The 26,755-nt window shown below is 42.6% G+C and overlaps 1 protein-coding gene across 6 annotated transcripts in view; it reads left to right on the forward strand.

The window, feature by feature from the left end:
• MGLL (monoglyceride lipase) overlaps positions 1 to 26,755 on the forward strand; it is a 158,325-nt gene that overhangs the window by 62,545 nt on the left and 69,025 nt on the right. The window contains exons 1-2 of one of the 6 annotated variants that reach the window (XM_083727199.1): positions 16,344 to 16,714; positions 18,349 to 18,487. In XM_083727199.1, coding sequence (XP_083583325.1) covers positions 18,363 to 18,487 — 125 coding nt within the window. In that variant the 5' untranslated portion in view covers positions 16,344 to 16,714; positions 18,349 to 18,362. Of the gene's footprint in view, positions 1 to 16,343; positions 17,742 to 17,802; positions 18,188 to 18,348; positions 18,488 to 26,755 lie in introns of those variants that run through there. The other 5 variants (XM_083727198.1, XM_083727201.1, XM_083727202.1 and 2 more) reach the window with 5 other exon arrangements.

The raw sequence follows: 26,755 nt of genomic DNA on the forward strand, positions 1-26,755 counted from the left end.
TTAGTCCTTCCTTCCAGAGTTTTTCCCAATCTTCAAATAGTATATTATGTCCTACATCCTTTGCCCAGCGAATCATTACACACTTAACCTCCTCATCCCCTAAACTCCAATCCAACAGTATCCTATACATTTTCGAAACAATTTTTTCTTCTTTGTTTATAATCTCCGTCTGAAACTTAGATTCCTTCTCTGCATAGCCTCTTTCTTTAAGATCCTTCCTGAACATTTGGTTCACCTGGAGATGGTGTAACCAGTCATGGACATATTCTTTAACCTGGTCGTATGGTCGTACAATCCATTTCCCATCTTCTTTAATTATTAACTGGTTATATGTTGCCCATTTACTTCTCATATTAATAGTCCTCGCACACATGACTTCTAGAGGTGAAAGCCAATGTGGGGTTTTTGGTTCCAACAGATTTTTATATTTATCCCATATTTCAACTAAAGGTCCTCTGAAAATATGATTCCCAAATCCCTTGTGTATCTTCCATTTATCCCGCCATAAGTAGGCGTGCCAGCCGAAGTTGTTATCGTAACCCTCCAAGTCTAATAATTCCCTGTTCTCTAGCCTTACCCAATCTTTGACCCAACATAGGCAAACCGCCTCATAATATAATTTCACATCCGGCAAGGCGAAGCCCCCCCTTTCTTTTATGTCTGTTAATAGTTTAAACTGAATCCTAGGTTTCTTTCCCTGCCATATGTATCTCGACAACACTCGTTGCCACTCTTTAAAGATTCGGCTTCCTTTAATTATAGGGATAGTTTGAAATAAGAAAATCAACCTCGGCAGCACATTCATCTTAATTGTGTTAATCCTTCCCCAAAACGACAGTTTCAGCCCTCCCCAAATTTCCAAATCTTTTCTTATTTCCCTCCACGTCGATTCATAGTTATTCTTAAACAGATCTATATTCCTAGGTGTTATCCAAATGCCAAGATATTTCACTTTTTTAACCACTTCTATTTGCGTTTGCTGTTGAATTGTTTCTGTTAGTTTCTGATCCAAATTTTTACCTATTATTTTTGTTTTACTCTTATTTAATTTGAACCCTGCTACCTCTCCAAACTGATCTAATTCCTTTAATATCTCTCCTGTTGCAGTTGTTGGTTCTTCTGTCATTATAACTACATCATCCGCATAGGCTCTGATCTTATATGCATTCTGCCCAACTAACACTCCTTTTATTTTTTGGTTCTGCCTTATAGAGTTTAGTAGTACTTCTAAGGTCATTATAAACAGAAGCGGGGAGAGCGGACAGCCCTGTCTTGTTCCTCTTCGTATCTTTATTTCTTCTGTCACTATATTATTGATAATCAGCCTGGCTTTCTGATCTGTATATATGGCTTTTACTCCATTAAAGAAATCCTCCCCCACTTCTATATGTTCTAAATTTTTCAACATAAAGTTCCAAATAACATTATCGAATGCCTTCTCGGCATCGACAAACATCATTATGGCCTGTTTGTTAATCTTGACAGATAAATACTCTAGCATGTTAATTATATTTCTTGTATTGTCTCTCATCTGCCGTCCTGGCAGGAATCCCGCTTGATCCCTATGAATAGTCTCTGATAGTAGCCTCTTCAGTCTTTTTGCAAGGATCCCGGCGAATATTTTATAATCTACATTTAGCAGTGAGATCGGTCTATAATTTTTGACCTGAGTTAAATCTGCGTCTTGCTTGGGGATAAACGTAATGTATGCCTCTTTCCAGGTCTCTGGGAATTCTCCTTTCCTTAAAATGTTATCCATAGTTTCTTTCAGAGGTCCCACCAAAATGGATTTCATCTCTTTGTAATAACCTGCGGTGAATCCATCAGGACCTGGGGCTTTTCCCCTCTTTAACTCTTTAATTACGTCTTCTATTTCATCACTTCCTATTGGGGTATTCAGCTGTTGTCTTTCCTCCACTGAGATTTTTTTCGCCCCTTTATCCTTCAGAAATCTCTCTATTCTCCTTAAACTAATTTTCTCTTTGTTGGAATATAATCTTCTATAATAATTGAGAAACTCTCCCCTAATTTCTTTAGGATCTGATTTCTCTTCCTTTCCCACCTTTATTTTGTTTATTGTGCTCTTTTCCTTCCTCTTTTTAATTTGCCATGCTAACCACTTGCCTGACTTATTTGCAAACTCGAAGTTTTTTTGTCTTAATTTTTTTATATTCCATTCCACCTCTCTGTTTATTATTGTGGCAAATTGAGCTTGTAAAATTTTTATATTTTCTTTTGCTTTCTGGCAATTGGGTTTTTGGGATAATTTCTGTTCGTTTGCCATTATCTGCTTCAAAATCTCATCTTTCCCTTTCTCTCTCTTCTTGTTTTTGATTGCATTCTGCTGGATAAAATAACCTCTTATTACTGCCTTACTTGCTTCCCATACTACGTTATCTTTTGTTCCTTTACCGCGGTTTTCCATGAAATATTGCTTTAGTTTTTCCTGCGCTATCTCAACAATTTTTTGATCCTCCAGCAGATAATCCTTTAATCTCCATCTAAAAGTTCTCGGCTCCAGGCTTTTTAATTCCAACTCCATCGGATTGTGATCTGAGAATACACTCGGTCTTATTTCTATTAGTTTAATTCTTGGGCATAATTCGTTTGAGATCCATATCTGATCAATACGTGACAACGACTGGTTTGGTTCGGAGTGGAAGGTGAATTGTTTATCCAGTGGGTGTTTAAGACGCCAAATATCTATCAAATTACCGTTATCTACCATTGAGAAGAAGGATTTTGGTAGCTTCCCATTCTTACTTCCTCCTTCCCTACACCTATCAGCTTCTAGAGAGACCACCCCGTTCAAATCACCCATTAGAATAATTTTCTGATCGACAAATTCACATATTTTCTCTTCCAATTTTTTAAAAAATTCCGACTTATTATCATTTGGGGCATATACCCCAATTACCACCAAATTTTCTCCTTGCCAATTGATACGGACCCCTATTATTCTGCCCTCTTCGTCTTTAAATATTGGTTTAGCCTCAATCTTATTTTTGATATAGAAAACCACCCCTCTTTTCTTCTCTTTGTCCAAAGACTCAAATTCATTTCCTAACCTCCTATTAATCAGTATTTTCCTGTGCCTTCTTGCTACGTGCATTTCTTGGAGACAAATAATATCTAGATTTTTCTTTTTCAGATATTGTTCAATTTTATTCCTCTTTTTTTTGTCGTTCATCCTATTAATATTCCAACTCCAGATTTTTAACCCCATTGTTTCTATTGTTCCCTTAAATTTTCCTTATCTTTATAAATTTCCTGGATCTTCCTCTTCTAGCTCTCCTTCTAGCTCTTCTTCCGGTCCACTCCCTCCCCCTTCCTCCTCTTCTTTTGATTCAGATTCTCCTGAGGCTCCTCCTTCCGCTCCCCCCTTTCCGTTCATCTCCACCCTTAATTCTTTATATTTCCTCAAGAATTTCCCGGTTTCCTCCTGGTTTGATAGCTTATGCTTCTTGCCTCTATATATAAAGGATAACCCTTCCGGGAATTCCCATCTAAATTCAATTTTATTTTTCTTCAGTGCTTGCACCAACAATTTATAAGAATCTCTACGTTTAAGTAGTCTGATTGGGACGTCTTTAAAGATAATAATATAATTTCCCTCTATATTCAATCTCTTTTCCCTATTCCTTAAGAGTATCTTATTCCTCATTTCTTTATCCTTAAATGTTATCAGGCAATCGCCTGTATATTTCTTTACTCTTGTTGAACTGACTCGCATTCTAAATGCACTCTGCACTTTTTTGGCCATTTCCTCGACTGTCATCCCCATCCATTCCGCTAACTCCTTTATTAATTTCTCCTTAACATTTTCATTTTGTGTCTCTGGCACTGCCCTCAATCTTAAGTTCACCTCCCTCTGCCTCAATTCATTCATTGCGATAATATCCTTCATCTCCTCCTGTGCCTTATTTAAATCCATCACTTCCGCTTTCATCTTTTCCTTTTCTCTTTTAATATCCTTTAACTCCGATCTAGTCTTTTTTAATCCTTCTTAATTGAGCTGTGTTCTCCTAAATATCTCTTTTATTTGGCCTTTTAGTTCATTCACTGTCTCGTCCATCTTTTTATCCAATCTCCCAATCCTATTATCTACTTGTTCTAACTTATGTTCTACATTGGTTTGACTCTGTTTAATTTCAGCAAGCACCTTCAAAATATCGGTCTTAAAGTCTGCCTCTTGTTTCGACCCCCTTCTATCACTAGGAGTTCCCCCGTTTGTTCCCTTCTTTCCTGTGTGCGACATCCTGTTATTTTTGTGTTCCCACCCCTCCCTGGCGGTGCCTTCCGTATTTCTTTCTAACTCTTTTGTTATATCTATCAGTCTTCTCAGCCTTTATTATGTTGACTTTCTATCCTTGACCCTCCTAGGTTATCCAACCCTTATTTATATTTTCCTTATAATCACTGTAGACACTATAGAAATTTTGCCCTTAAGTCCTTCAAATTCCTCTTCCGCCCAGTCCAGTTTTTCCTCAATCAACTGGTCTTCTTTCCTCCAATCAGGCTGGGTGGTGGCTCGGAAACAACTAACAAAGGGATCGCAAAACCGAAAAGCAAGGGGAAGATAGAAAACAATTAGGGGGAGTAAAGGAGATGGAGAGAGAGAGAAGGGGGGAGAGAGAAGGGGAAGGGGAACCGGTCAAAGAATTAAACAATCTTCATTTCGCCACTAGATGTCGCCAGATCCTTAATTTAACATTAGCTTTTCGGCGTCTCCTCTCCCAAAGTTGCTCTCCCCTATATTTCCAAGATATCAATTCAGTCTTTCATAAACAAATAGCATTCCCAGTTTCTTTCTAAGATGTCCCTTTATCTTAGTTCTTCTGCTTTTAATCACTCACGTAAATCAATATTTGAAAATTCCGGTTTTCATGTTTCAGTCCAGTAAAGGAAAAGAAAAAGAAGTCAAGCGCCTCAGTAATATAAAGAGGAGAAAATCACCTACAGTGTAGTAGTTTCGCTGGTGTATATCACTGTCCTTTTTTCCTCTCCCCTTTCCGCCTATTGCCAGATTCACTCTCAAAGGTTTCTAATGGCGGCAGGGGCTTCTCTTCCGGTTTGGAATCCCTTGCGTTTATTGCACAGAACAAAGAACAAAGAAGCGTCTTTTCTCCTCCTTTCCCCCTCCGTTTCGCCGAGGACGCCTCCCTCCAGATATTTTTCCTTGGCCTCTCTCCTTCCCCCCTTCTGTAACAGTACACCACAATTTTTTTTTCCTTTTGTCCTGAGGGGACGGCTGAGAGGAGATATCTTATCTTATCCACCAAGGCAACTCACTTTCACTTTCCTCTCACACTGGCGTCGCGCTGCGTCTGGGTTGATTTTCGGTTTTCAGCTAAACTCCGTTCACTCCTCTTTGTTGCTCCGAGACTTCCTTGTTGTTGCTTGGTCTTTTGACCACCAAATTGGAATGTTTTCTTTTCGTTTCGGAGTTCTTAGTTTGAGAACGGACCGCTTTCTCCGCAGGCTCAGGGCTTCGCTAATTGGAGGTAGGTAATGGCGTCCCTCGACCTGCAAGATCTCTCCGCCGCTCTCTTCACCTCTTAGAGGTTACCTGGTGGCCGGGTCGATCTTTCTCCTGGTCGTGCCGGGAACCAGACCTTCTGAACACCCTCCAGAAGTATTTTTGGGGGTCTCCGCGCCCTGGAGTTGCCCCCACCCTCCAAAATAGCTCAGGTTCTCCCCTCCCGGTAAGAACCTTGCTTGCGCTGAGATCGCGGTGCGCCGGAAGTCCCCAATTTGTCTATAGTAATGATAGGATCTGAGAGTAGCTCCTATTTCCCTATATTGTTTTCTTCTCTAGGAATTTATAGTAAAGCTAAAGGGACCCGTGACCCACTCTGGGGTTGCGGTGCTCATCTCGCTTTTTTGGCCAAGGGAGCTGGCGTACAGCTTCCGGGTCATGTGGCCAGCATGACTAAGCCCCTTCTGGCAAACCAGAGCAGTGCATGGAAACACCGTTTATCTTCCCGCCGGAGCGGTACCTATTTATCTACTTGCACTTTGACATGCTTTCGAACTGCTAGGTTGGCAGGAGCAGGGACCGAGCAACGGGAGCTCACCCCGTCGCAGGGATTCAAACTACCGACCTTCTGGTTGGCAAGTCCTAGGCTCTGTGGTTTAACCCACAGTGCCACCCGTGTCCCTTCCTAGGAATAATATAATATAATATAATATAATATAATATAATATAATATAATATAATATAATATAATATAATATAATATAATATAATATAATAATATATAATATCCCACAGACCTTTCTTTGCTAGAATCCAGAGCATCTCATGGACATTCATGGATTCCACACTTTGTGTAGCCTTGGGTCTTGAACAAGAGTGAGAGGTGGCAAGAGTGAGAGGTAGCAATGACACAAAGAGCCCCTCCAAACACCCTTTCTATTGTGCTTTCCCGATGATTTGTGATTACGATGGTAGTGGGGCAGTTATATGTTTATGCCTGCAAAAGTTTTGCAGCAATTATACTACTTCATTTCCAATCAGTGCATTTAAGTTCCTGTTTACATCTTGCATGTTTTTATACCACAAATGATCCAGATTATTTTTTTTTTGACCAGCTTTTCTTGTGTTGTAGTGCAAGAGTGTCCTTCCAGATGGCAATAATGTGGTAACATTGGCGAATCATTGCAGAACTAATAAAGCCAAATGATGTGTCCATTATAAACCCACCACTAATGCACTGTCATTGCACTGTTGACATGTTGCAGAATATACAGTAACCACAAAAAACACCAGTCTGGTGTGGCCCAAAATCCAACACAGTGGTTTTCAGTGCTTTTCGACATTATCTTCTGGGGCCAAAGCATCTGACGCACACACAAAAATGTATTTGTGAATCTGCAGGGTTGATATTTTTCCGGCCTGTACCCATGCGTTGTGCTACAGCTCCTGGCATCCATCCTTGGGTATCAAGAATCATATCCCTTCCAGTAACCTGGTCCTCTCCTTAATGTCCAATCTCTCCCAGGAGACAGGTTAATGACTTCTCTGCCATTTATAAGCAGGTCACCTGGATCATGTGAGCATTTTGGATGTCCCTTTCTCAAGCCACTTTGCATGTTATTGGAGCGCTCTGTGTGTGGGATTTCCCACACACATGCAAATTCCTCCTGTTCATGCTTCATATCCCCTTGTTTCCTTTGTCTGCTGCCCTTCCTAGCAGTTTCCTGCTACCTTAACTTAGAGACATGGCTCGTTCTTAATGTTTCTTTGTCCTATCCATATTTCCCAAATTTGACATTAATACTGCTTCTTGCATAATTTTTTCCCTACACATTGCCATTGTCATCATCAGTGAAGCAGATCTTCATGCGCCTATTCAGCAGAATTGCAAAATGGCTTGGCACATGCATCTGATTAAATCTTCTTCACAAATCAAATTACCCTTCTGCAATTAAAGAGGTTGCTGCAGTGAAGTGGAGCAGAAGGATCTTATAAATTCTATTTACCTGTGGATGCCAAAATGAAGTAATCCTTTGCAAACCCTGCTGTGAATGTGTAGCGGCAGGCACAACACTGTCTTCTCACCCCCTCTTTATGGTCTTTCTATCTATCATCAGCCTGTACTTCCCCCACTCATTTCTACTTCTTTCCTCCATTGTTCTCACAACACCTACTATATACCCTGCTTTAATTATATGCAGTTGATTTCTTTCCTCTATTAAAAGGCAACCACCCCCACGCACCCCAAACACCCCTGGCATCATTTACCCTCTTAACAACATACCAGCTTGGGTTCATTGCATTCATGCAAATATAGTGGGAGTGAGATGTGCCGTTTGTACGCATGAGGGGTTTGATTCTACACGATGCAGCGCAGCCAGTACAGTTTCTTCCAGCAAAGCACTTAAGCACCTGCCTAACACACACAGAAGATGCAAGTGGTCCCATTTGCATTATACATGCCTTTTAAGTAAATGGCATTGTTGGGTACTTAGCTGGGTTAGGCAGGAGTTCTCTCATATTCAAGTAAGATCATGCTCACAGCAAACCAAGCTCCTTTGATACATACATTACTTTTTCTAGTTACTCTCTGAATTTGAGAAAGGCAGCCACCAAGCCTGATGTAGACAGAATCGTACTCTGCCTTCCCCTGTTTTTGCTTCTCGTTAATCCAAATAAATAGCATCTCCAAGTTCCAAGCTCACAATTGCTAAAAGCATTTATAATCAGACAGCAGTAATGTGCATTTTATGTGACTAATTGGTTTTTATTTTTAGCTCATCTTTCCTGCGAGGAACAACTTGGGATGGTGGGCATGGTCCCCTCCCCACGGGTTGTTATGGGGATTAAATGAGGAAGAGGAGAACCATATATTCCACCATAGGCTCCTTGGAGAAAAGAGTGGGAGATAAATGCAGTGAAACAAGCAAGCAAGCAAGCAAACAAACAAACAAATGTTACATTCACAACAATCCTGTGTGGCAGGTTAGGCTGAGAGAGAGTGACTGACCCAAAACTACCCAGGCAGCTTGCATTGAGAAAATAGAAATAGAAATAGAAAGAGTTGGGAGTACTGTATCCCGTTCTAAATGTCACATATTAAGGATTTTGACAAACTGGAGCAAGTCCGTGTTAGATATTCGTCATAAAATCATAGAGTTGGAAGGTACCATGAAGGTCATCTAGTTCAGGTCTTTGCAATGCAGGAATCTTTTGCCCAACGTGGGGCTCAAACCCAAGACCCTGAGATTAAGAGTCTCATACTTTACCAATTGACATATTCTTTACACAAACTTGAAAATAAATCTTTACTTGTCAGGTTGGCAGCAGTTGAACAACAAATATTCTCATATATTCTCATATATGAATACAATGCATTTCTCTTCCCTGAGTCCAAGAGAGGGTTTAGTCCTTTTGTTTTCAAAATTCCTTCATAGCAGTGCGTGAGTTATTTATCCACAACTTGACTATCCTCACAAACTCCTTCAGAAAGCGTCTGCTTGAAGTCACCACACTCCCACGTTCTCAAAGAATGAACTAATGGAATAACCAACCAACTGCCAACTGCCACCTCCTTTCCCCAGTAGCATTTATTCTTTGTGAAATACATTTACAATGCAAATACAATAACAATCTAGAGGAAGGTAGCCAGGATAATGATGAGTTTATACACAGGCTTTACTAAGTTGCCACTGAGAACACAAAAGAAGTCTCTTGAAACGCTGTGCCATTGTTACAGACATGCCCACCTCCAAGCATTCATCCCCCTCCTGGGATGTCCCTGGAACACAACCCCCTCCCCCCGCCGCTTCTTACCACTCCCCATTATCTCCCTGCCCCCTGTCGCCTGCCCTAGTGTGTGCCCGGAGGATGGCGACGGGAAACAGTTGAAAGAGGTGGGCTTGTTAGAAGGTTAAGGGGAGACTTGATAATAACATAAGAACAGGCCTGCCGGATCTAGTCCAGCGTCCTTTTCTCTCAGTGGCCAACCAGAAAAACAACTAAACAATTGCATCATAAGGTAAACAAGCAAAATTACAACATGAATTAAGCACAAGTCATCGTCTTTAGCTAGGATACATGTGACTAGTCTTTTGGGGGCCAAGGGTCACATTGACTCATGGAGGACTCTCTGGGAGTTGCACATCAACATGGGTTTTTGAAAGCGCACATTTTTGGGGGGTGGGAAGAAAAAGCTTTTGGAAGAGCAGACTCGCAGCAAGGGATCTGTGGGAGTAGACCGTTGTTATTTTAAAGGATAACTTTCGGGAGCCCTTCAGGAACCTCCCAAAATACTTTTAGTATCACAGTGGGGTTACTGTAAGGGCACTCAGGAAAGAAAGAAAAATGGACAAAGGGCTTGGCATCACGGGGGGTGGGGCATGGAAACAGTCATTTTTTTTCCTTAGCTTCATTAGAAAACAACAAATTTGAGGGTGGCTTGGGAACCATAAAAACTTTGGGGGAATACGTGGGCCATGGGTTAGCCACCCCTGTGCTAGGGCTTTAAAGATGGAGAGATGAATATACCTAATGTTGGTTGCCAATTCATCTTTTCAATATGAATATTAAGGGCTATCACACCTGAAGTAGTTTTGAGCAGGCATCCTGTGATGTACCATTAGAAAATATTTGCAATACCCAAATATAGCAGTATATCCCACAGGCAGAAATGGAAGGGATTCAAAGTGGGGGAAAGAAAGGGCTCCAACCCTTCATTACATGACAGGGAAATTAGAAGTTCTTGTAATTGTCTCATGAGTAAGCCTGTGTGTGGTATGTGTCCAGGAAATAGGCAAAAAGTATTTATTCCTTGTACATATCTCAGAGGCCAATGTGGCTACTTTTATTTCTTACTTCTTGTTTTGTGGAAGATGAGAAAGAGAAGGTACTTTTATTCGCGTAGCAAGTATAGCCACTCCCCCCCCCCCCCCCAGTTCCCCGGTGTAATGTAACATTGCCAAAAAGGGTAATGACATTTCCATTATGACTCAATGGAAACTGTCATGTGGTGAACTCCCTTTGGGGAACCAAACCTTTATGTATACCAACAAGCAAACATGACCCTGCTAGAACAATTATATGTAAACATGCCATTTGTTCAAGGCTGCAATTGAAAATGTTGCTGGCTTTAGCATGTGTGCTTCCGCAAAGTCCTTAGCGAGATGCAGCAACGGGGTCACCTGCCTCTGGCTGTTCCCATACAGGCAGAACTGCTTGGAATTCTCAGCAAGCAGCCACGGCTGACCGGGACATCTATATTTTGACATGACCTTGCACAGTTGGGATCCCTTTCTCCTTCACTATGGAATTTCCTCAGGTGGCCATTCTTATTTCAGGATCTAAACCAGGATGAACAGCAGGCCGCCAGCCAGCTGCTGCTCATTAATTTCTCCTATGGTTGTGTCAGAGTACAAGAGGTGTGTCTGCAATGGCATTAATCCAAACTATGCAGAGGGTGATTCTGCATTCCTTGCATACCCAGGGCTATCGAGGAAGAAATGGGAAATAGGTATCATAGGATTGTACAGTTGGAAGGGCCCCCGAGAATCATCTGGTGCAACCCCCTGAAATTCAGGAATATGCAAGTGGCCTGTAAACAGATCGAACCCGAGACCTTGGCATTTTATTAGAACATGGGCTAACCTAGGGTGCAGGAAGCTGCCATTGTTCCATTTAGTTCGGCCTTGTCTGCATTAACTGGCAGCGGATCGCCAGGGTTTCAGGCACAGATTTTTCCTAGCCTTGCCTGGGGACCCCGAGGAATGAACCTGGGACTGTCTGCATGGAAAGCATGGCTTCTACTACTGAGCTATGGCTCTTTATCCTACCCTGGGAGGGTTTTTGTACATATTGGCATGCATTACATTTTCATTTTAGCACCGCAGGTACTTTATCCATCCGAAACATACCGTAAGCAAGTAACAACTTCTGTTTAAATGTAAGTCTTGTTCAGGGCACTCTCCACTTCTATTGGTGTGCTGTATTTTCCCTGCATTTTTCAGCAATGGATCTGATCACATGGCAGTGGCATAGCGTGGGTTGTCAGCACCCGGGGCAAGGCAAGTAATTTGCGCCCCCTAACCTGCCGCCGCTGCCAGCTGCTTCTTGCTGCTGCCTGGTCTAGTCTGGTCTGGTGTGGTTCTCTCCCGCGCTCAGCGCTACGCTGGGCAGCCGCTGCACTGTCCCTCCCCCAGATAGTCCCTCGGTCTCTCTCCGCACCGCACGCCTGGCACCCACCCCCTCCACAGTGGGCAGCGACCCAGCGGCTCGGATCGGATTCGCACAGCCAGCACTGCAGTGAGAGAGAGAGAGTGAGCCAGGTAGGGGCAGAGCGCTGCGAGTGCGAGCGCCCCCCCAAGATGTTGCACCTGGTGCGGCCGGCCCCCCCTGCACCCCCACGCTATGCCACTGTCACATGGCAGCTTTGAATAGGGATGCTGGTGCATGTGGCACATTCTTTCCAGCCTGTATTGTATTGCACACAGCAGACCCACACCTCTTTATACCACTGCCGGTTGCAATCCCGTCTGAACAGGGTTATGCACACAGCAGGAGTCATGGTATAATTCTGGGGCGAAAAGGACACCTGCTTTTGCAAGGTATCTGCTGTGGTTGCTTCTCGTGATGCTGGTTTAGTGCCCCAGCTACTGAACTGAAGAGTCTGACATCTGCATTCATGTGCCATTGAACCACACCTTTACTGCCCATTTGCTCAGGATCCAGACTTTGCCTTCCATAGATGGATATAAAGGCTCCATCCCTGTTCTTCCCTGTTCTGGTGCTGTAGTCTCCAGCACCACCTCCCACACTTTTCAGGTAGGTTCCCTGATCCTCTGGAACTGTGTGAGAGGGCACTAGTTGGCCGGTGGAGGCTCCAACTAGAGGAGGGAATTGGCAAAAGCACTGGCAAGGTGATGCTCTCAGTGGCAGGAATGAAGTCTGAAACCAACCCCCAGCTTGGCGAGATCTTTTTAGAGCTCTCTGCAATCTCATTTTTGTTTTTACCACCCTGAATTTGCTTTCACAGGAACTATGGATTAACACACATTGTAACCCAAAAGTTCATTGCACGTTTTACATAAATCCGAAAGGTGATTTGACACTTCCTGAATCTTTTAAATAGCACATCACGCAATTACAGCTGGTTGACAAATAAGTCATTTTAATTTATTCATTTTATTAAAGACATTTTATACTTAAAAGTTTAAAAGGCTCTTTCCCCCATTGCCTGCTCTGTTTGGAGGCCTCCATTCTGCTTATTGAAGAAATTCATGGACTCCAAAGATGTTACAATATGTGGAAGTCTGTAATTCTGCTTTTTACTATTTGAAGTTTTAATAAAATCCTTTTATGTGATTTCATATAAGCTATAAAAGGAGGAAAATCTGCTTTGGATTTCTTTTTTATTATTAATGTAGTTTGAGAGTACTTTTTCAATTTGTTGTTGTTGTTGTTGGCATTTTCATTTCCTCTCCTTGGCTTTTGTTCCATATTTGAAATTTACCTGGGCACAATGCCTAGTTTTTCAGATACTGTTTACTGTAATTCTTAAGGTGCTAGAGGCTATTGGACATTGATAGGCATCTGAAAGAAAAAAATATATATAATTGGCTGCATTATGAGGATGAGACTGAAAAGGTTTGACTACCCATTTTCCCAGTAGGTTGCATAGAATGTGCTCTAAATAAAATATTCAGAGGAAAGTATGAAACATAAAAAATTGTACCTGATTTTATTTTATTTTATAGCTCATGACTGCACTACTTCAACAAGCATCAGGGGATCTTTGGAGGTGACAGTCCCACCTTATATTTAATCCAGAGACATGCCTGTGTGATTGCCCTCCCATGGTTACTTCAGCATCAGAGTAGCTTCAGTTAATCTTGACCTTGGCAGTTGTGTATTCCAGAAGTTCATAAATGGAACCAAACCAAAACATCCTTACATAATTTTGGGGATGTTCAGAAGGGGTTGGCCTTTACAATTACTTTGGAAGGCTCTCCAAAGAATGCCCCCACTGGAAGGTGATGGCATGTTACTCTGTTGATGTTTCATCTGTATGGAAAGTTATACTAAACAGAATGTAATTGAACTGTGTTTAGACAGCATGTCTTGGCAGAATCATATAAGAAAAAGCAAAGGCTGGCTGAATGCGTGCCAATAAACCACAGTTGAATCATGACAAGATGGAGGTGCTGTGGGTATGTCCTGGCTATGTCCAGGGAGATAGTGTTCAGCCTATTTTATATGAGGTTGCACTCCCCTGACACAGCAAGCTAGCAGTTTAGAAGTGCTCCTGAATCCTCATTTTAATAATGTACATAAGCCTGAAGAATTCTTTACAGCCCAACAGCTTGCTTCTATCATTTCCTTGCTTGTTTTGTGTGAATAATACTATCCATCTCCTTTGCTTTATATATATTTCTTCTGCAGAACCAATACATAATAAGGCTCTGATCAGCTTTGCTAGTATATCCCTTTGTTTTGAAAATGTGAGCAGCGACATTTTGTATTTGTGAAGCATCCTTGAAAACAGACAAGACATTCTGTGGCATCTCAAAGCATTGATTAACTTTCTGGATTACAGGAAATGGCATAATATGAAGGCAACATTTCAAAATCCCAATAGAGTCTGTTGGGATTAGGAAAATCTGGCACATGCTCTGAAAGATTCACTTGTTTGACTTGTTTGTTACCATGCCATTAGATCTTCAGTCACTTGAGAGAATGTAGATTTCATGAGCCAGAAGTGTTCAGATCCAGCTGGAGCCTTAGGATTTTAGCAGTTCAAAAATCACTGAAATAATGCAGCAGTTTTGAAGCAAAGAGAGAGCCTGCCTAGGCCTCATAAGAAGGCAATAGACTATTTTAAGGGCACAATCTAACAGAAACTGAGCCCTTTATATACCACTGTTTTTCATGGGAGAGTTTTAAACATGCACATGAAGTCCTCATTAAATCAACAAGTAACTTTGGCTCTTAAATCAAAGTTAATTGCCATAAATAACTTTTCACTCAATTTGTTCGTAACAAAGTTGGCCTACATTTTTATTATAGTTATCTGACCACAACTCATAAAAGATGCTCACTGTATTCTACAAGGACTTTACTTTCTAGGATGAAAAGCAATCCTTTAGAGAAAATGGAATCTCCCATTGCATCTGTTATTCTAAGCCAGACTTTGCCAACCTGGTGCCCTCCAGGTATTCTGGATTAAAACTCTCATAAACCCCAGCTAGCCAGATGGTTGGGGCTGGTGGGAGCTGTAGTCCCAAACATCTATATCTAGATAAATATATGAGATTATATGTTCTGATGTTGAAGTTTGTGATTTGAATGTATATTTATTTATTAATGACATTTGTGTGCCACCATATAACATAAAAATTTCTGAGTGACTATCTGTGCTTTTTAATTTTTTAGTGGACTCAAGAGACCATTAATAGTAGCAGCATATATAAGCAGACTTTGTACAGTGTAATCTACATAGATCAACTCAATAATTCTGAATGGTATATCAGAACAAGCATATGAAGCTACTTTCATGTAGCTGGATATTTGGTCCTTTAACTACCTATGACAACTGGCTGCTGTTTGTCCTTTTGTATGCCACGCATAACCCTATTATTATTATTATTATTATTATTATTATTATTATTATTATACACATTAGAGCTGTGGGACTGAGGTCACCTAATGAGTTTATTGCTGAGGCAGCATTTGAACAGGAGACTTGCCAAAGCTTACACTCATACTCCATACAATTCTGACTCTATCCTCCACACCTTCAAAAATCAGTGGCTGAGAGAGGGTGCCACAGAATGTATTGGGGGGGGGCTCTGTAAATCAGTGCTGGTGCTCCTTCCCCTTGTTTAGAATAGCTACAGTCAGGGATGCATCTAGGCCATGGGTAGGCAACCTGGGCCGGATCTGGCCCAATCACCTTCAAAATCCGGCCCACGGACGTTCCAGGAATCAGTGTTTTTACATGAGTAGAATGTGTCCTTTTATTTAAAATACATCTCTGGGTTATTTGTGGGGCATAGGAATCCGTTCATCCCCCCCCCCCCTTCAAAATATAGTCTGCCCCCCCACAAGGTCTGAGGGACAGTGGACCGGCCCCATGCTGAAAAAAATTGCTGACCCCTGATCTAGGCAATTTTAAACCTTGGTCTTATGACCACCACCCCATAACCCTTTTCAATAGCAGTATTATGTGGTGCCTCAATGCCATGAGCTAAGTGTGCTGTATTAAAGGCCCTCACCTGCTCATTCCCCTAAATGGGGCCAGATCTATTATGAAACTACAGTAATGAACTGATCTTCAGGGTCCCTAATCCTGGAGGCGAATAAAGAAGCAACTTTATTCACGCATGTATATAACATTTCCCTATTTTTCATCTTCCTCATAACTTTAAAACTATAAAGGCATGGGGGGAATTTCACACGTGACTTTTTCATGTGAGCCAACCCAGTGCAGCAATTTTAATCAGAATCTGAAATGTAGTAGTAAAGTTGTTTATTAAAAAACAAAACAAAACACACACGTGGTGCTCCGTCGTGGAGCAACCCCCGTGAAGATAACAATGGTTACCCAGGCCTTGTTGCTGGTTGCGAAGAGGACCCCTAACAGTTCAAGTTGCAATCCCCCCCCCAAAAGCTTCAGGGTCCGCCACTGAGCGGGGCCCAGGCCTTCTGCCCTCAGAACCCCCGCCAAGTGGCACCACCTGCCCACTGGCAGCTTTACCCCTCGGGCGGAGGCGTTTGGCAGGTATGCGGAGGTGGAGGCCTCCTTAGGTCCTCCTCGAGAGGCGCCACCAAGGAGGAATAACACCGCGCTGCCCTCCTTGATACCCAACAAGGCGATGCCCTCAGATTCTGGGTTCGGCGCGGGGGAGGAGGAAGAAGGGCTCCGCCCAGGCGCCCCAGGGGAGTCACCCGGCCCCAGGCGTGGCCAACAAGCCAGGTCTCCGCGCGTGGCCACCAGTGGGAAGATCTCTCGCAGCAAGGCGTGGAGGAGGTGGGGAAGAGCTCCTTCTGCCGCCGCCGCTCCTCCTCCTCCTGTGCGCCCGCCTGCCCTACCAGAAAGGGAAGGCGTTTATTTCCAAGGCCTTAGAATAAACCCCTCGGGCGCCTCGGCCGCTTTGTAAGGTCTACCTGCCTGCGAACGGAGCGAGCGGCTCCGCGCCTGGCACCATCCCCGGCAAGCAGCCCGGCGCGTCTCGGCACCTGGTAACGAAGCCCTCTCCTCTCGCCCGCCCGCCCGCCACAATCCCCGCCTCCACCGGGAAAGGCAACGCGCGCGCCTCGGCGGAGTTGCCGATCGCGTCCTCTCGCGGCGGGCGCCTGCTTGGATCCGAATCTGCTCCTTGCTCGCTGCTGCCGCTCCGCAACACGGGCTTATTCAGAAAGCGGGTCTCCACGTTGCCTTTCCTGAAGCACACAAGCAGAGGGCGTGCGGTCGGGGGGAAGGTTGCTTGCTTTTCAAATGCAGTAACCCGGTGGCTTTAATCCCCGGGTGTTTGGAAGCAGATCTTGCGGAAAGGAATAGGCAGCAGGGACCTCAGGTATTTTCCAACCGGGGTCGCAGCAGTAAAGACATCTCTCTCCTCCCCCTTCCATCTCTTCCCTTGACCTCGTATTGGCAGCAAAGTTTGAAAGCAACCTGCAGCCGGCCCCGCCTGGGAACTTTCAGTTTAACCGGTCCATGGCTGAATGTTCAAGGTGCCTTTGATGTTTGTGTACGAGCGCGTGTGCGAGAGAGCAGCTTCTGGGAAGCGGACTGTTGCTTGCTTGCTTCCTCCCCCCCACCCCGGCTACACTTTATCACCCACCTTCTTCCTCCCACCAGCCCACACGCGCGATTTGCTTAAGAAGAACGGCGCGGCGTGGGGGAGTGTTGAAATTAGCAAGAAGTGGTAAATTGATTAAGACCAGTTTCCTCCTGCGAGAGAGAGCGCGCGAGAGAGCGCTTGCAAAGAGGAGCGCGGGAGGGGGAAGAGCTAGAGCGAGAACCGATCGCAGGCAGCCCAGCCCCTGTAGAGCACAGGAGCTTGCAAAGGAGGGGTGGGAAGTGAGCATTGCTGCTGGTAGCGGCTCAGTTAGCTGCCGTTTGCAACGGTGAAGAATTGATCTAGCCACTAGCGGGGTGCTGGGTGTTAGGCGGGGTGTTCCTGCAGCTCCTCGGCGACGTGCAAAGCGCTCTCCTTGATTGCATTTGACTTGCAATGCCGGCAAACCGTGCACAGGATGAAATCAGGTTTGTTACGACGTTCTGTATGGGGTTTTCTTTTACCCTCCCTTCCCTCACATGTCAGAAAGGATCATAGCAACAAGGCAGTGTCAGTCACCTCATTACAGTGTCTCTTGTGCCGTTCTTTGGAGATATGTGTGTTGTTTTTTTAAAAAAAGAGAGATGATGAATCTTTTATGCAGCTAGCTTCTTGTATCCATACAGGAGCTTCACAATTTGCACTTGATTGCAGCTAAAATCTTTTTTGTGTGTGTAAGATCCGCTTCCCTAAACTGATGGAAAATAAACACAGATGGGAGATGAGGAGTGGGGGGGACTGCAAGCCATAATGAGGCAGTGTGGTTGGGTGCTCTTTCTCCTTTCTACCCTTTGAGCATTTTCTTCCTGCAAAAAGAAAATGTGAGCCTTCAATCTGCAGAGCAGTTGCATGGAGCAGAAGAAATCCAGCCTAGGTTTGTGCATCTTTGGAAAGTGGAAGAGGTTTACTTGGATAGTGCAAGTTGATCTGTGGATTACTCTCTTCCTTGTATGGTGTTCACGGATTCCTTTGCATGCAGACTCTTTCCAGCAATTATGCTTAAAAGTGTGTGTTTCCTCTTTCCACACCTTGTAGGTCACTCTTCTAGAATGCCAGAGGAAAGTTCCCCACGGAAGACTCCCCAGAATGTCCCATATCGGGACCTTCCTCATCTGGTCAACGCTGATGGGCAGTACCTTTTCTGCAGATACTGGAAGCCATCCACCCCACCAAGGTGAGCACTGCAAAGGGGAACATTTCTTGTGTGTAAATAAACAAGACACCTTTCATTCAGCTTCACTCCTGTTTGTTCTGCTGTACAGAGAGTAGCACAAAGAATGTGTTCTTTGCCAAACAGATCCTTGCCCCAAGCAACTTCACTTCAAAGGCTGTAACACCCTTGATCCTTCAGTATTTGTGATGGAGTAATGTTGCATGTTGAAATATTGCACTAATATAACTATTGGTAAGCCCATCTTGAGTAAGGCATTGCATGCTGTTGCGGTAAGAGAGGAGCTGTTTATTAATCATTCATCCTCCTACTCATTAGAATAGGCCTTAAAAGCAACTCACATGAGTAAGGCTTGGAAGATTGGGATAGTTCTGTTTCTTAACCCAGTGAAACCAAATGCCGTGAGAAAAATCAACATGTAAATAAATATGTTAATCAAACACTGTTGCGTTTCAGAGCTGTGTGAAGGTTCAGGTTGCACAGTCCTTACCATTATTTTAGGGCAAGTAAGTAAAAACTTCAGAGCCAAGTTAAAACGGTTATACATCTCAGTTCAATGGCAAGGGTGCCCACATGTTGCACGATTATTTACTTTTCCTAATGGTAGCTGTGTACTGAGATGACTCTTTAGCTTGGCCATAGGGTTCTACTGGAACTCAAGAGCCCTGAAGATAGGTTCAAATAACAGTCAAAATTACCAAATAATCAGTCATTTAGATAATCCCCTTTTCATAATCCCCTGCAGAATAATGACTACTTGGATATGCTTCTTCAGGAAGCATGAATATTGCACTGTAGAAGAACTTATGTGGATTTTCCTCATTTTTTGTTATTTCTGTCCTTTTTCTCTACTGAAGCTGGCTTGTTGAATATAAATGCCAGCTCTAGCAATAGAGGGGAGTTACATATAGAAGAGTGAGACTATTGTTCTGCTCTTTGTCTTTTCTGCAGGCAAACAGGATAAGCTCTGTTTATTTTTACATTGCAAGGCAAGAAATCATATTTGGAAAATGGTTACCCAAGGAACAGTAGGGAATTCAGCTTTCCTGTCTCAGTGGATTCTGTAGCTACCCAAATACAGTAGTTAAGCTTTGCATGATGCGACACCTGTCTGAAGACAGGAACATAAAACTTCCATTATTGTGTGAGAGCAATGATCCATTCTAGACTATGAACTTGTCTCCAGCAGCACTTCTAGAAAATGGGAAGAGCAGCAATGGGGCAAGCACAAAGTAATTGATCTAGGTGATCTTTCCCATTAGCTTTTGAAGCTAGGAAGATCATTGGCTAGTGTTTTCCTGTGAGCCTAAGAGAGAGGTTACAAGGCTCAGTGGACTATTGATCTGACTGTGGATGTTTTATGTTCCTCCTGCCTTCAGTTATTTAGCATATAAAACTTGTGAACTGCTGAAGTTTGGGGATACTAAAGCAGTTCTTTGAATAAAAAGGACTCTCCTGATTCTTCTTATAAGCTGCTGTCTTTAGCGCATTGTGTCCCATATCATTCATGAAAAGCATCCATTAGCGTAATTTTGTCATCATTCAAGGCCTACCTTAAGCGTTCAACCTTTCACCTAGAAACAAAACCTGTAGAATCCTTGTGCTTTGTTGTTTACAGCATACAGAAGCCATCCTCAGAAATGGTACTTCTGTATCATTTCAAATGAATTGCTTCAGCAGCTTGCACCTGGGTTTGTTTTGTTTTTGTTTTTGCAACTTGTAAGTCAAGGATGTGTTCATTTTAGAGGCTCTATCCTGAGTCCTCCCAGGGTCAGTGGACAAACCTTACAAGATTTGGAGTTGTCTGTAAAGCATCTACCTTGGCCAGACTTTAACTACATGATCCATGTGGCAGCTCTGCCAAACCTGAGGGTAACTTACTGGCACTGCTTGCCACAGGAGTTCTGGCATCATCCTTAAAGATTTCCTCTACTGAACAAATTCAGAATCAAAACAAGCTGCTTCTGTGAAACCAGCCTGTCACGTATTATAATGCTAATTAATCATTAACTGCCCACAGTGTTCTTCAGTGAGTTGCAGAATTGCGTTCCCCTTTCATGTTTAATTTCTTAGCAAATTAGTGGTGCTCACATGAGTCTTTGATCAAGAAATGAAAGGATGGCAAAGCAGTGAAAGTTAGAACTTGGCATTTCGTTCCTCCTGGTAGCTTGGTGTCTGCACACACCAAGTGGTTAATTGAGAGCAAGATTGCCCTAGTTTTGTGACAACAAAGTAAACAGGATCAGGGCTGCTCACTTACAAGTGGCTCTTAAGTGTGTGGAGCCGTTTATTTTTAGCCTCTGATGTATTGTGAGTTATGTGTGAGAGAGGGGGAAATTGTAGGTTGCTGAATAATAATTTATCAGCCGCATCCGACTTTCATGGGACAATCTTGAAATACTAGGATACTTGGAGAAAACACATTCCTGGACACTTTCCAAAGCATCATTTAATTCCCTGCTGCTTCTTTAGAAGCACTACGGCTTTTGTCTAATTATTAATGATAAACTATAATAATACTGAGGAGCCTTGGGTCAGTTTTACCATTCTGTTAATCTGATGGGGGTTAAACCCAGAAGGAAGACAGTTATATTTTGTGACTCTTTTTTGTTTTGTTTTGTTTTGTTTTACCTTGATCCTATTGAGTATAGCATTGGACTAAGTGTTCATAAGAAAAAACTCTAGAACTTGCTAGTTAGGTTTCAGGCATTTTTCTGTGACATAGCAACTTTTGAATCTTTAAAGCAGCAATTGCTTCACACATATATATCCCCTTGTGAATATAAAAAGAGAAAGCCACCACATGTAAACTTCCCCAACTTGACACACATGCATATAAACATTAAATCTCATGAAGTTTAGGATAGAATTCCATGTAGTGTTGCGGCAAGTGTTCCATTGGTGCAAGGATTTTGCACGCTCTCCCTCTTTCCCCTCTTGCCTTCCTCAGATCTGATTCTGGGGGTTCCCCAAACCTCTGGAGTAAAGGGAAGAAAGGAGAGGAAGGGAAGTGATACTCTGGTGCAAGTGAATAATGTCTGAATCTGTGTGGAATTGTGTTTCATCCAGTTGGTCCACATGCCTGTGGCCTGTCTTGAGTGAAATGCTGACTTACCTGTATCTCCCCATCTCCCACTATATTCAGTATACAAACCCAGGAGCCAACAATCACAGTGAAAAATTCAATTTTGCTTTGAAGGTGGTGATCACCAGGCTGGAGGCTCTAAGGTAGACTAGAAGTTTTTCCTTAGGATGTGGGGTGGTTTTTTGCTGCTTTCACTGCTCAGGTATCTCAACAGGGCGATGCAGATGTGTCTTTCCAATTGCAGAAGCTGTTCAACTTGTTGAACTTGATCTGTGGGAAAATATGTCAAAATCCATTTGAAATGTTATGTTGCAGTCTGTTTGATGTGTAATCTGGGTTGGGTTAACTTAGTCTTGTTGTTTCATTTCTAATAATGAGAGAACAATAATGAAACAAACACTGTTTGTTTTAATTAAAGCAGCACACAAATCGCTCGCAGGAAAGTAGGTACAATTACCCAATATAATTGAAGCTATAGCTACACAGTGAAAGAACAAGTTCGAGGTAGTTCAGCAATGTTTGGAAGTTCAGGTAATCATTAATGCAGGAAAATTGTAAACTCTTCCTAGGGGCGGCTGGGTTGAGGGGAGAAAAAGCACATTCTTCCCCTACTATAGGTTTTCAATATTAGTTAAGCCAAGTCTTTCCAATAAAGGCTAGAAAACCCCTGCTTGCCACATGTAGAGAATATACACCTCACATTACAATAAAATACCCTCTTCTCCCCTCCCTCGTTGATCTTGTTGCATTTGGTTTTCTGGTCTTCCAGAAAATCAGTCAAATCAGTTAAGCACTTCATAAATAGCTACATTTTTTGGTGACTGTTTATGACTGCATAAACCATCTGAGTCTCCTGAGTTAAAAATTATGCTTACTTTTTTTGAGAAAATGGGCCAGCCACTTTTCATGTTTAATGTCCTAAAGCGAATCATATACAGTACCATTTTTTGTTGGTTTTTTAAAAAATGTCTTTGGAAATGGTTTTCCCTTTGAACACAAGCACACACCATTTAAGGTAGAGGCCTGCTCTGGGCCTTTGGCTTTTAGCTTCAGGTGTAGTAGTAGAGCAACTGAGCAACTTTCAATTTCTTCTGTCAAACAGGGAAACCAACCAGCAGGCATTGGGGAGAATCATTGTGTAAAGGCTCATTTGGTCATTCTAAAGAAGCAAAGGCCAATATCTTTTTTTGTCTTAAGCTTTTGAAGGATTGTACTTGACAGCTATTGATATTTGAAAGCATTCCCTTTTTTTTTTTGGCCATTATTTCCATTGTTTACTTGTTCACCCTGAACCCTTAATTCTTCTAAGTGGGTTAGGCTTCTTTTACTATTTATTATTGCCTATTCAGGTTTCTAGCCCCTAAGTGTTAGTTATGTAGGTTTAGGGAGAGCACTGTTTAATCCTCCTGTGTTGTGACGTTGCTGTCTTACACTGTTTTGCTTGCTGAGTAATAAGAATAATAATTTCATTATTTATATGCCACACATCTGACTAGGTTGCCCCAGCCACTCTGGGTGGCTCCCAACAAAATATTAAAAACACAATAAAAGATCAAATTGATATACAGCATTTTATTGTACGTGTGTGTGTGTGTGTGTGTGTTTCATAGAATCATTTGTTTGCGTTTGCATGTGTGTTTAAACTCTTTGGGGGACACTTTGGTTTAAAAAGCAGTATATAAATGAATGGTAATAACAACATAATCATTCCGTACTTGGAGAAGGAGAAGTGTGCTATTGATACTTTGAAGGCCGTGCATTGCACTTAGGGCAATGCCTGAACTCACCTGGTGAATTGTCCATCAAGAGAGCCTACCCTTTTCTTATGTAATTTGCTTATGTTATTAGAGAAAGGGGTCTTTTTAAACATACAATCTTTGAATAAACTACTGTCTGCCTGACGTCTCTGTGGGTAAAGGAGCAATTTCTGGTTCACCTACAAATCTTTTGTAAAGATAACTATCTTTCCTTCCGACCTAAAGCCAGGGGTGGTGGCAGCATTTAGGAGGGTAGGATTGGCTCCTGGCCCAACAGTCCCAATGAGTTCAATGGGACTTGCTCCCTATTAAGTGTAGATAGGGTTGCTATCTGAGTGTCCCTTGTCTCCTACCATCTACTAATTGAAGATGAGATAATGATGCTTGTGTTGGATCAATGCCAGTGTTAGTGAAGCCTTGAAAGTAGGGGGATACAAAAGGTTTTTAGCATCTGGAAAGACCAGGGTGTTTACGAATGCTGTTATTTATTATTCAGTCCAGCTAGATTTCTTCCTAATGCGTTTAATTTGAAATAGTATACTATGTAAATTGTTGTGATAGGCATGCTGAAGATGTTGTGGAGAGGTAGTTAGGTGTTTTGGGAGTAGTACATAATTGCAGGCAGGGGGAGACTTAGCACTGGCAAATCAACACCCCATCCCATCTATATCTCAATGTCATGAGTAGCTTTCAGTCTTCTTTCCCAGGGAGTCATCTTATCTATTCAGTTCCTCTTAGTGTTACTGCATTCCTCTGCACCATGGTGACTGCCTTGTTAATTTTCAGTGGGACTCTCGCCTCAACGATGGAAAAAACCCAGCTTCAAAATAAGAAGATTTTTTTTAAAAAAAGATACAGAAGTCCTGCTTCTCATCTCGCTGTTGATGCTCAAACAGGCCTCATTAGTGTGATAATTTTTTTCCAGTTGCCACAAGAATGCTCCATAAAAACAAATCTGTCTTTGTTTTGCAGTGGGAAAACCCATGAAAGAAGGCAAACAAGCTGGTCCATGAATCATGGTTAATGACACCATGAAGATGTCTTGGAACACAGGTCTCTAGCATGACAGACACTGGGAGGTGGGGGAATCCTTGCAGGCAGTCTCCACTTACGGATGCTTCTGCAGGGGTTGTCTTCATGATCACAGAAATCACCCCATGACCAAACAGTCAGTCATATTATAATTGTTTTGTCTAGAACCATGATCAGATGGTAGCAGTTTCATTTTTTAAATTACCTTCCCCACCTCCCCCCCAAAATTCCCCTGCAGATGGTATTATGTAATGATATGGCATCATTCACATTGGGCCATTGTAAGGAAGAAAATAATGCTGATGAGTTGCTGACTGAAGCAGTGGCAATTTTGTTGTTGTTATAAGGAAAGAAACGAAAAGTGATACTAGACTAGAATCTTCTGCTTCCTCCTTCTTTTCTAATGCTAACCAACCACCACCCCAACATAATAATAGTAGTAGTAGTAGTAGTAGTAGTAGTAGTAATAGTCAAATTTCTATACCACCCTTTGTCTGAGGATCACAGAGCAGTTCACAATAATAAACAACAACAAAGCTGCTTATGCAAGCTGCTGCCATTCCATGTAGACAGTACTGGCTGGACCAATGGCTGACTCAGTACCAGGCAGCTTCCTAGGTTCCTAATGGAAAACTGGTTAGAAACAAAAAAAAGATACAGCCCTTTTTAGCTCTACCTTCCACTTTGCAAGAATGCCAAACAAGCATCTGGTGGAAATTTTGACCTGGTGCCAGCTTATTTGCTTTATTCATTTATTATTTGCTTGCAGTACTTAAAGGTTGCCCTGTAACAAAGCTGTCATAGTGGCTAGCAAGAAATAAAACATTTTAAAATTAATCAGCAATTAAACTGGTGTAAAGCTTGGTCCTCCCCACCCTATATGCTAGGTATTCGTTAAAATAAAATAGAACTAAAGGCTTGCTGAACATCATGCGTAGTGTGGCCCTTAGATTTGTGTCCCCATGGAGAACGCTGGCAAAGGGACCTCATACAAGTGGAGGGACAAAGGGCTGGGAATAGGTCTGACTTTCTCCTGCCTTTTCTGTACCCACCCACTGTGAGTATTTGTAGTTCTCAGCTTGTCTCTTTACTAATAAGGAAAGCAGCAATCCTTTGTGGGCACAGTGTTACAGGGGTTGAACAGGGAAGATGGAGGTGACTATATATAGTGTAGATTTTCAGATGCACATATCTTTTCCTTTTTTTAAAGCGCCAAATCCCAAATAAAAGATACAAGCTAGCCACTGATTTCCCAGCAAGAGAAAAACGAGCAGCCCACATACAAAAATTGCTGAACTTCAGTAAATTTTCTTCTAGGAAGGTTTTCTGCCAAGTGACTCCAAATGTTACTTACACTTTTCAGCTGGAAATTACTGCATGATGATACTGATCAAGTAATGGAAGGAAATGTACCACATTTTAAGTACAGGCCAAGAGCTCACTCTTGCTTTGGGTTTGTCCTAATACTTGTAGTAAATCCATTTGTAGAAAGATTTTGCACTCCGTTAATGCGTATAGATGGTGACGGCCAGATAAGGAGAAGGTACCAGATGAAAACAAATTGCATGGTTTAAAGATAAGAATGATTAGTAACCTCTTTTAAAGAAAGTCCTTGATCTAGCGAAATACAGAGGTGAGTACTATATATATCTTAAGTCTCTCTCTCCCCCCCCCCCCCCCCCGGTTTGGAGGCTCCAAGGGTGCAAAATATGGTCCTTTCTGAAAACGGAGAGCAAATGTAATTTTCTGGTCTGTCAGTGCTTTTAGCCAGTTTGTGGGCTGCAAGGGAATATTTTAATAATGTTTCCTCGGTTGTTATTCAGTGCAAGGTTTTAGACTTGTCTGTCAAACATGCGCAGAGACATAGTTTCTTTGTTGTGCCAGGCCAGAGGGAGAAAAAGGTATTGGGGAAGCGGTAAGTAATTAAACTTTAGAGAGATCAGTATCTCACTGACCTAGTGGTACATATGGAATAGTTAAACTTCAAATTAAGAATTCTGCTTCATGCTGTCCATTTATAAACAATAGATGACAGGTCAGCATCAAATTTAGTAGGGCCATGCACTCTGGCGAGACAGTCTGTGGGCACGTAGGGTCTCAGCCTGCGTAACAGGTGGAGCTGATAAACAGGTGCCCTGGACACAGAATTAACCTGTGCCTCCATGGACAGCTGGGAGTCCAGAATGACTCCCAGGCTGCGCACCTGGTCCTTCAGGGGCACAGTTACTCCATTCAGGACCAGGGAGTCCTCCACACCCACCCACCTCTTGTCCCCCCAAAACAGTACTTCTGTCTTGTCAGGATTCAACCTCAGTCTGTTAGCCGCCATCCATCCTCCAACCGCCTCCAGACACTCACACAGGACCTTCACTGGTTCTGATTTGAAAGAGAGGTAGA

The sequence above is a fragment of the Podarcis gaigeae genome (assembly GCF_964106915.1).
Source record: "Podarcis gaigeae genome assembly, chromosome: 2".
Lineage (NCBI taxonomy): Eukaryota > Metazoa > Chordata > Lepidosauria > Squamata > Lacertidae > Podarcis > Podarcis gaigeae.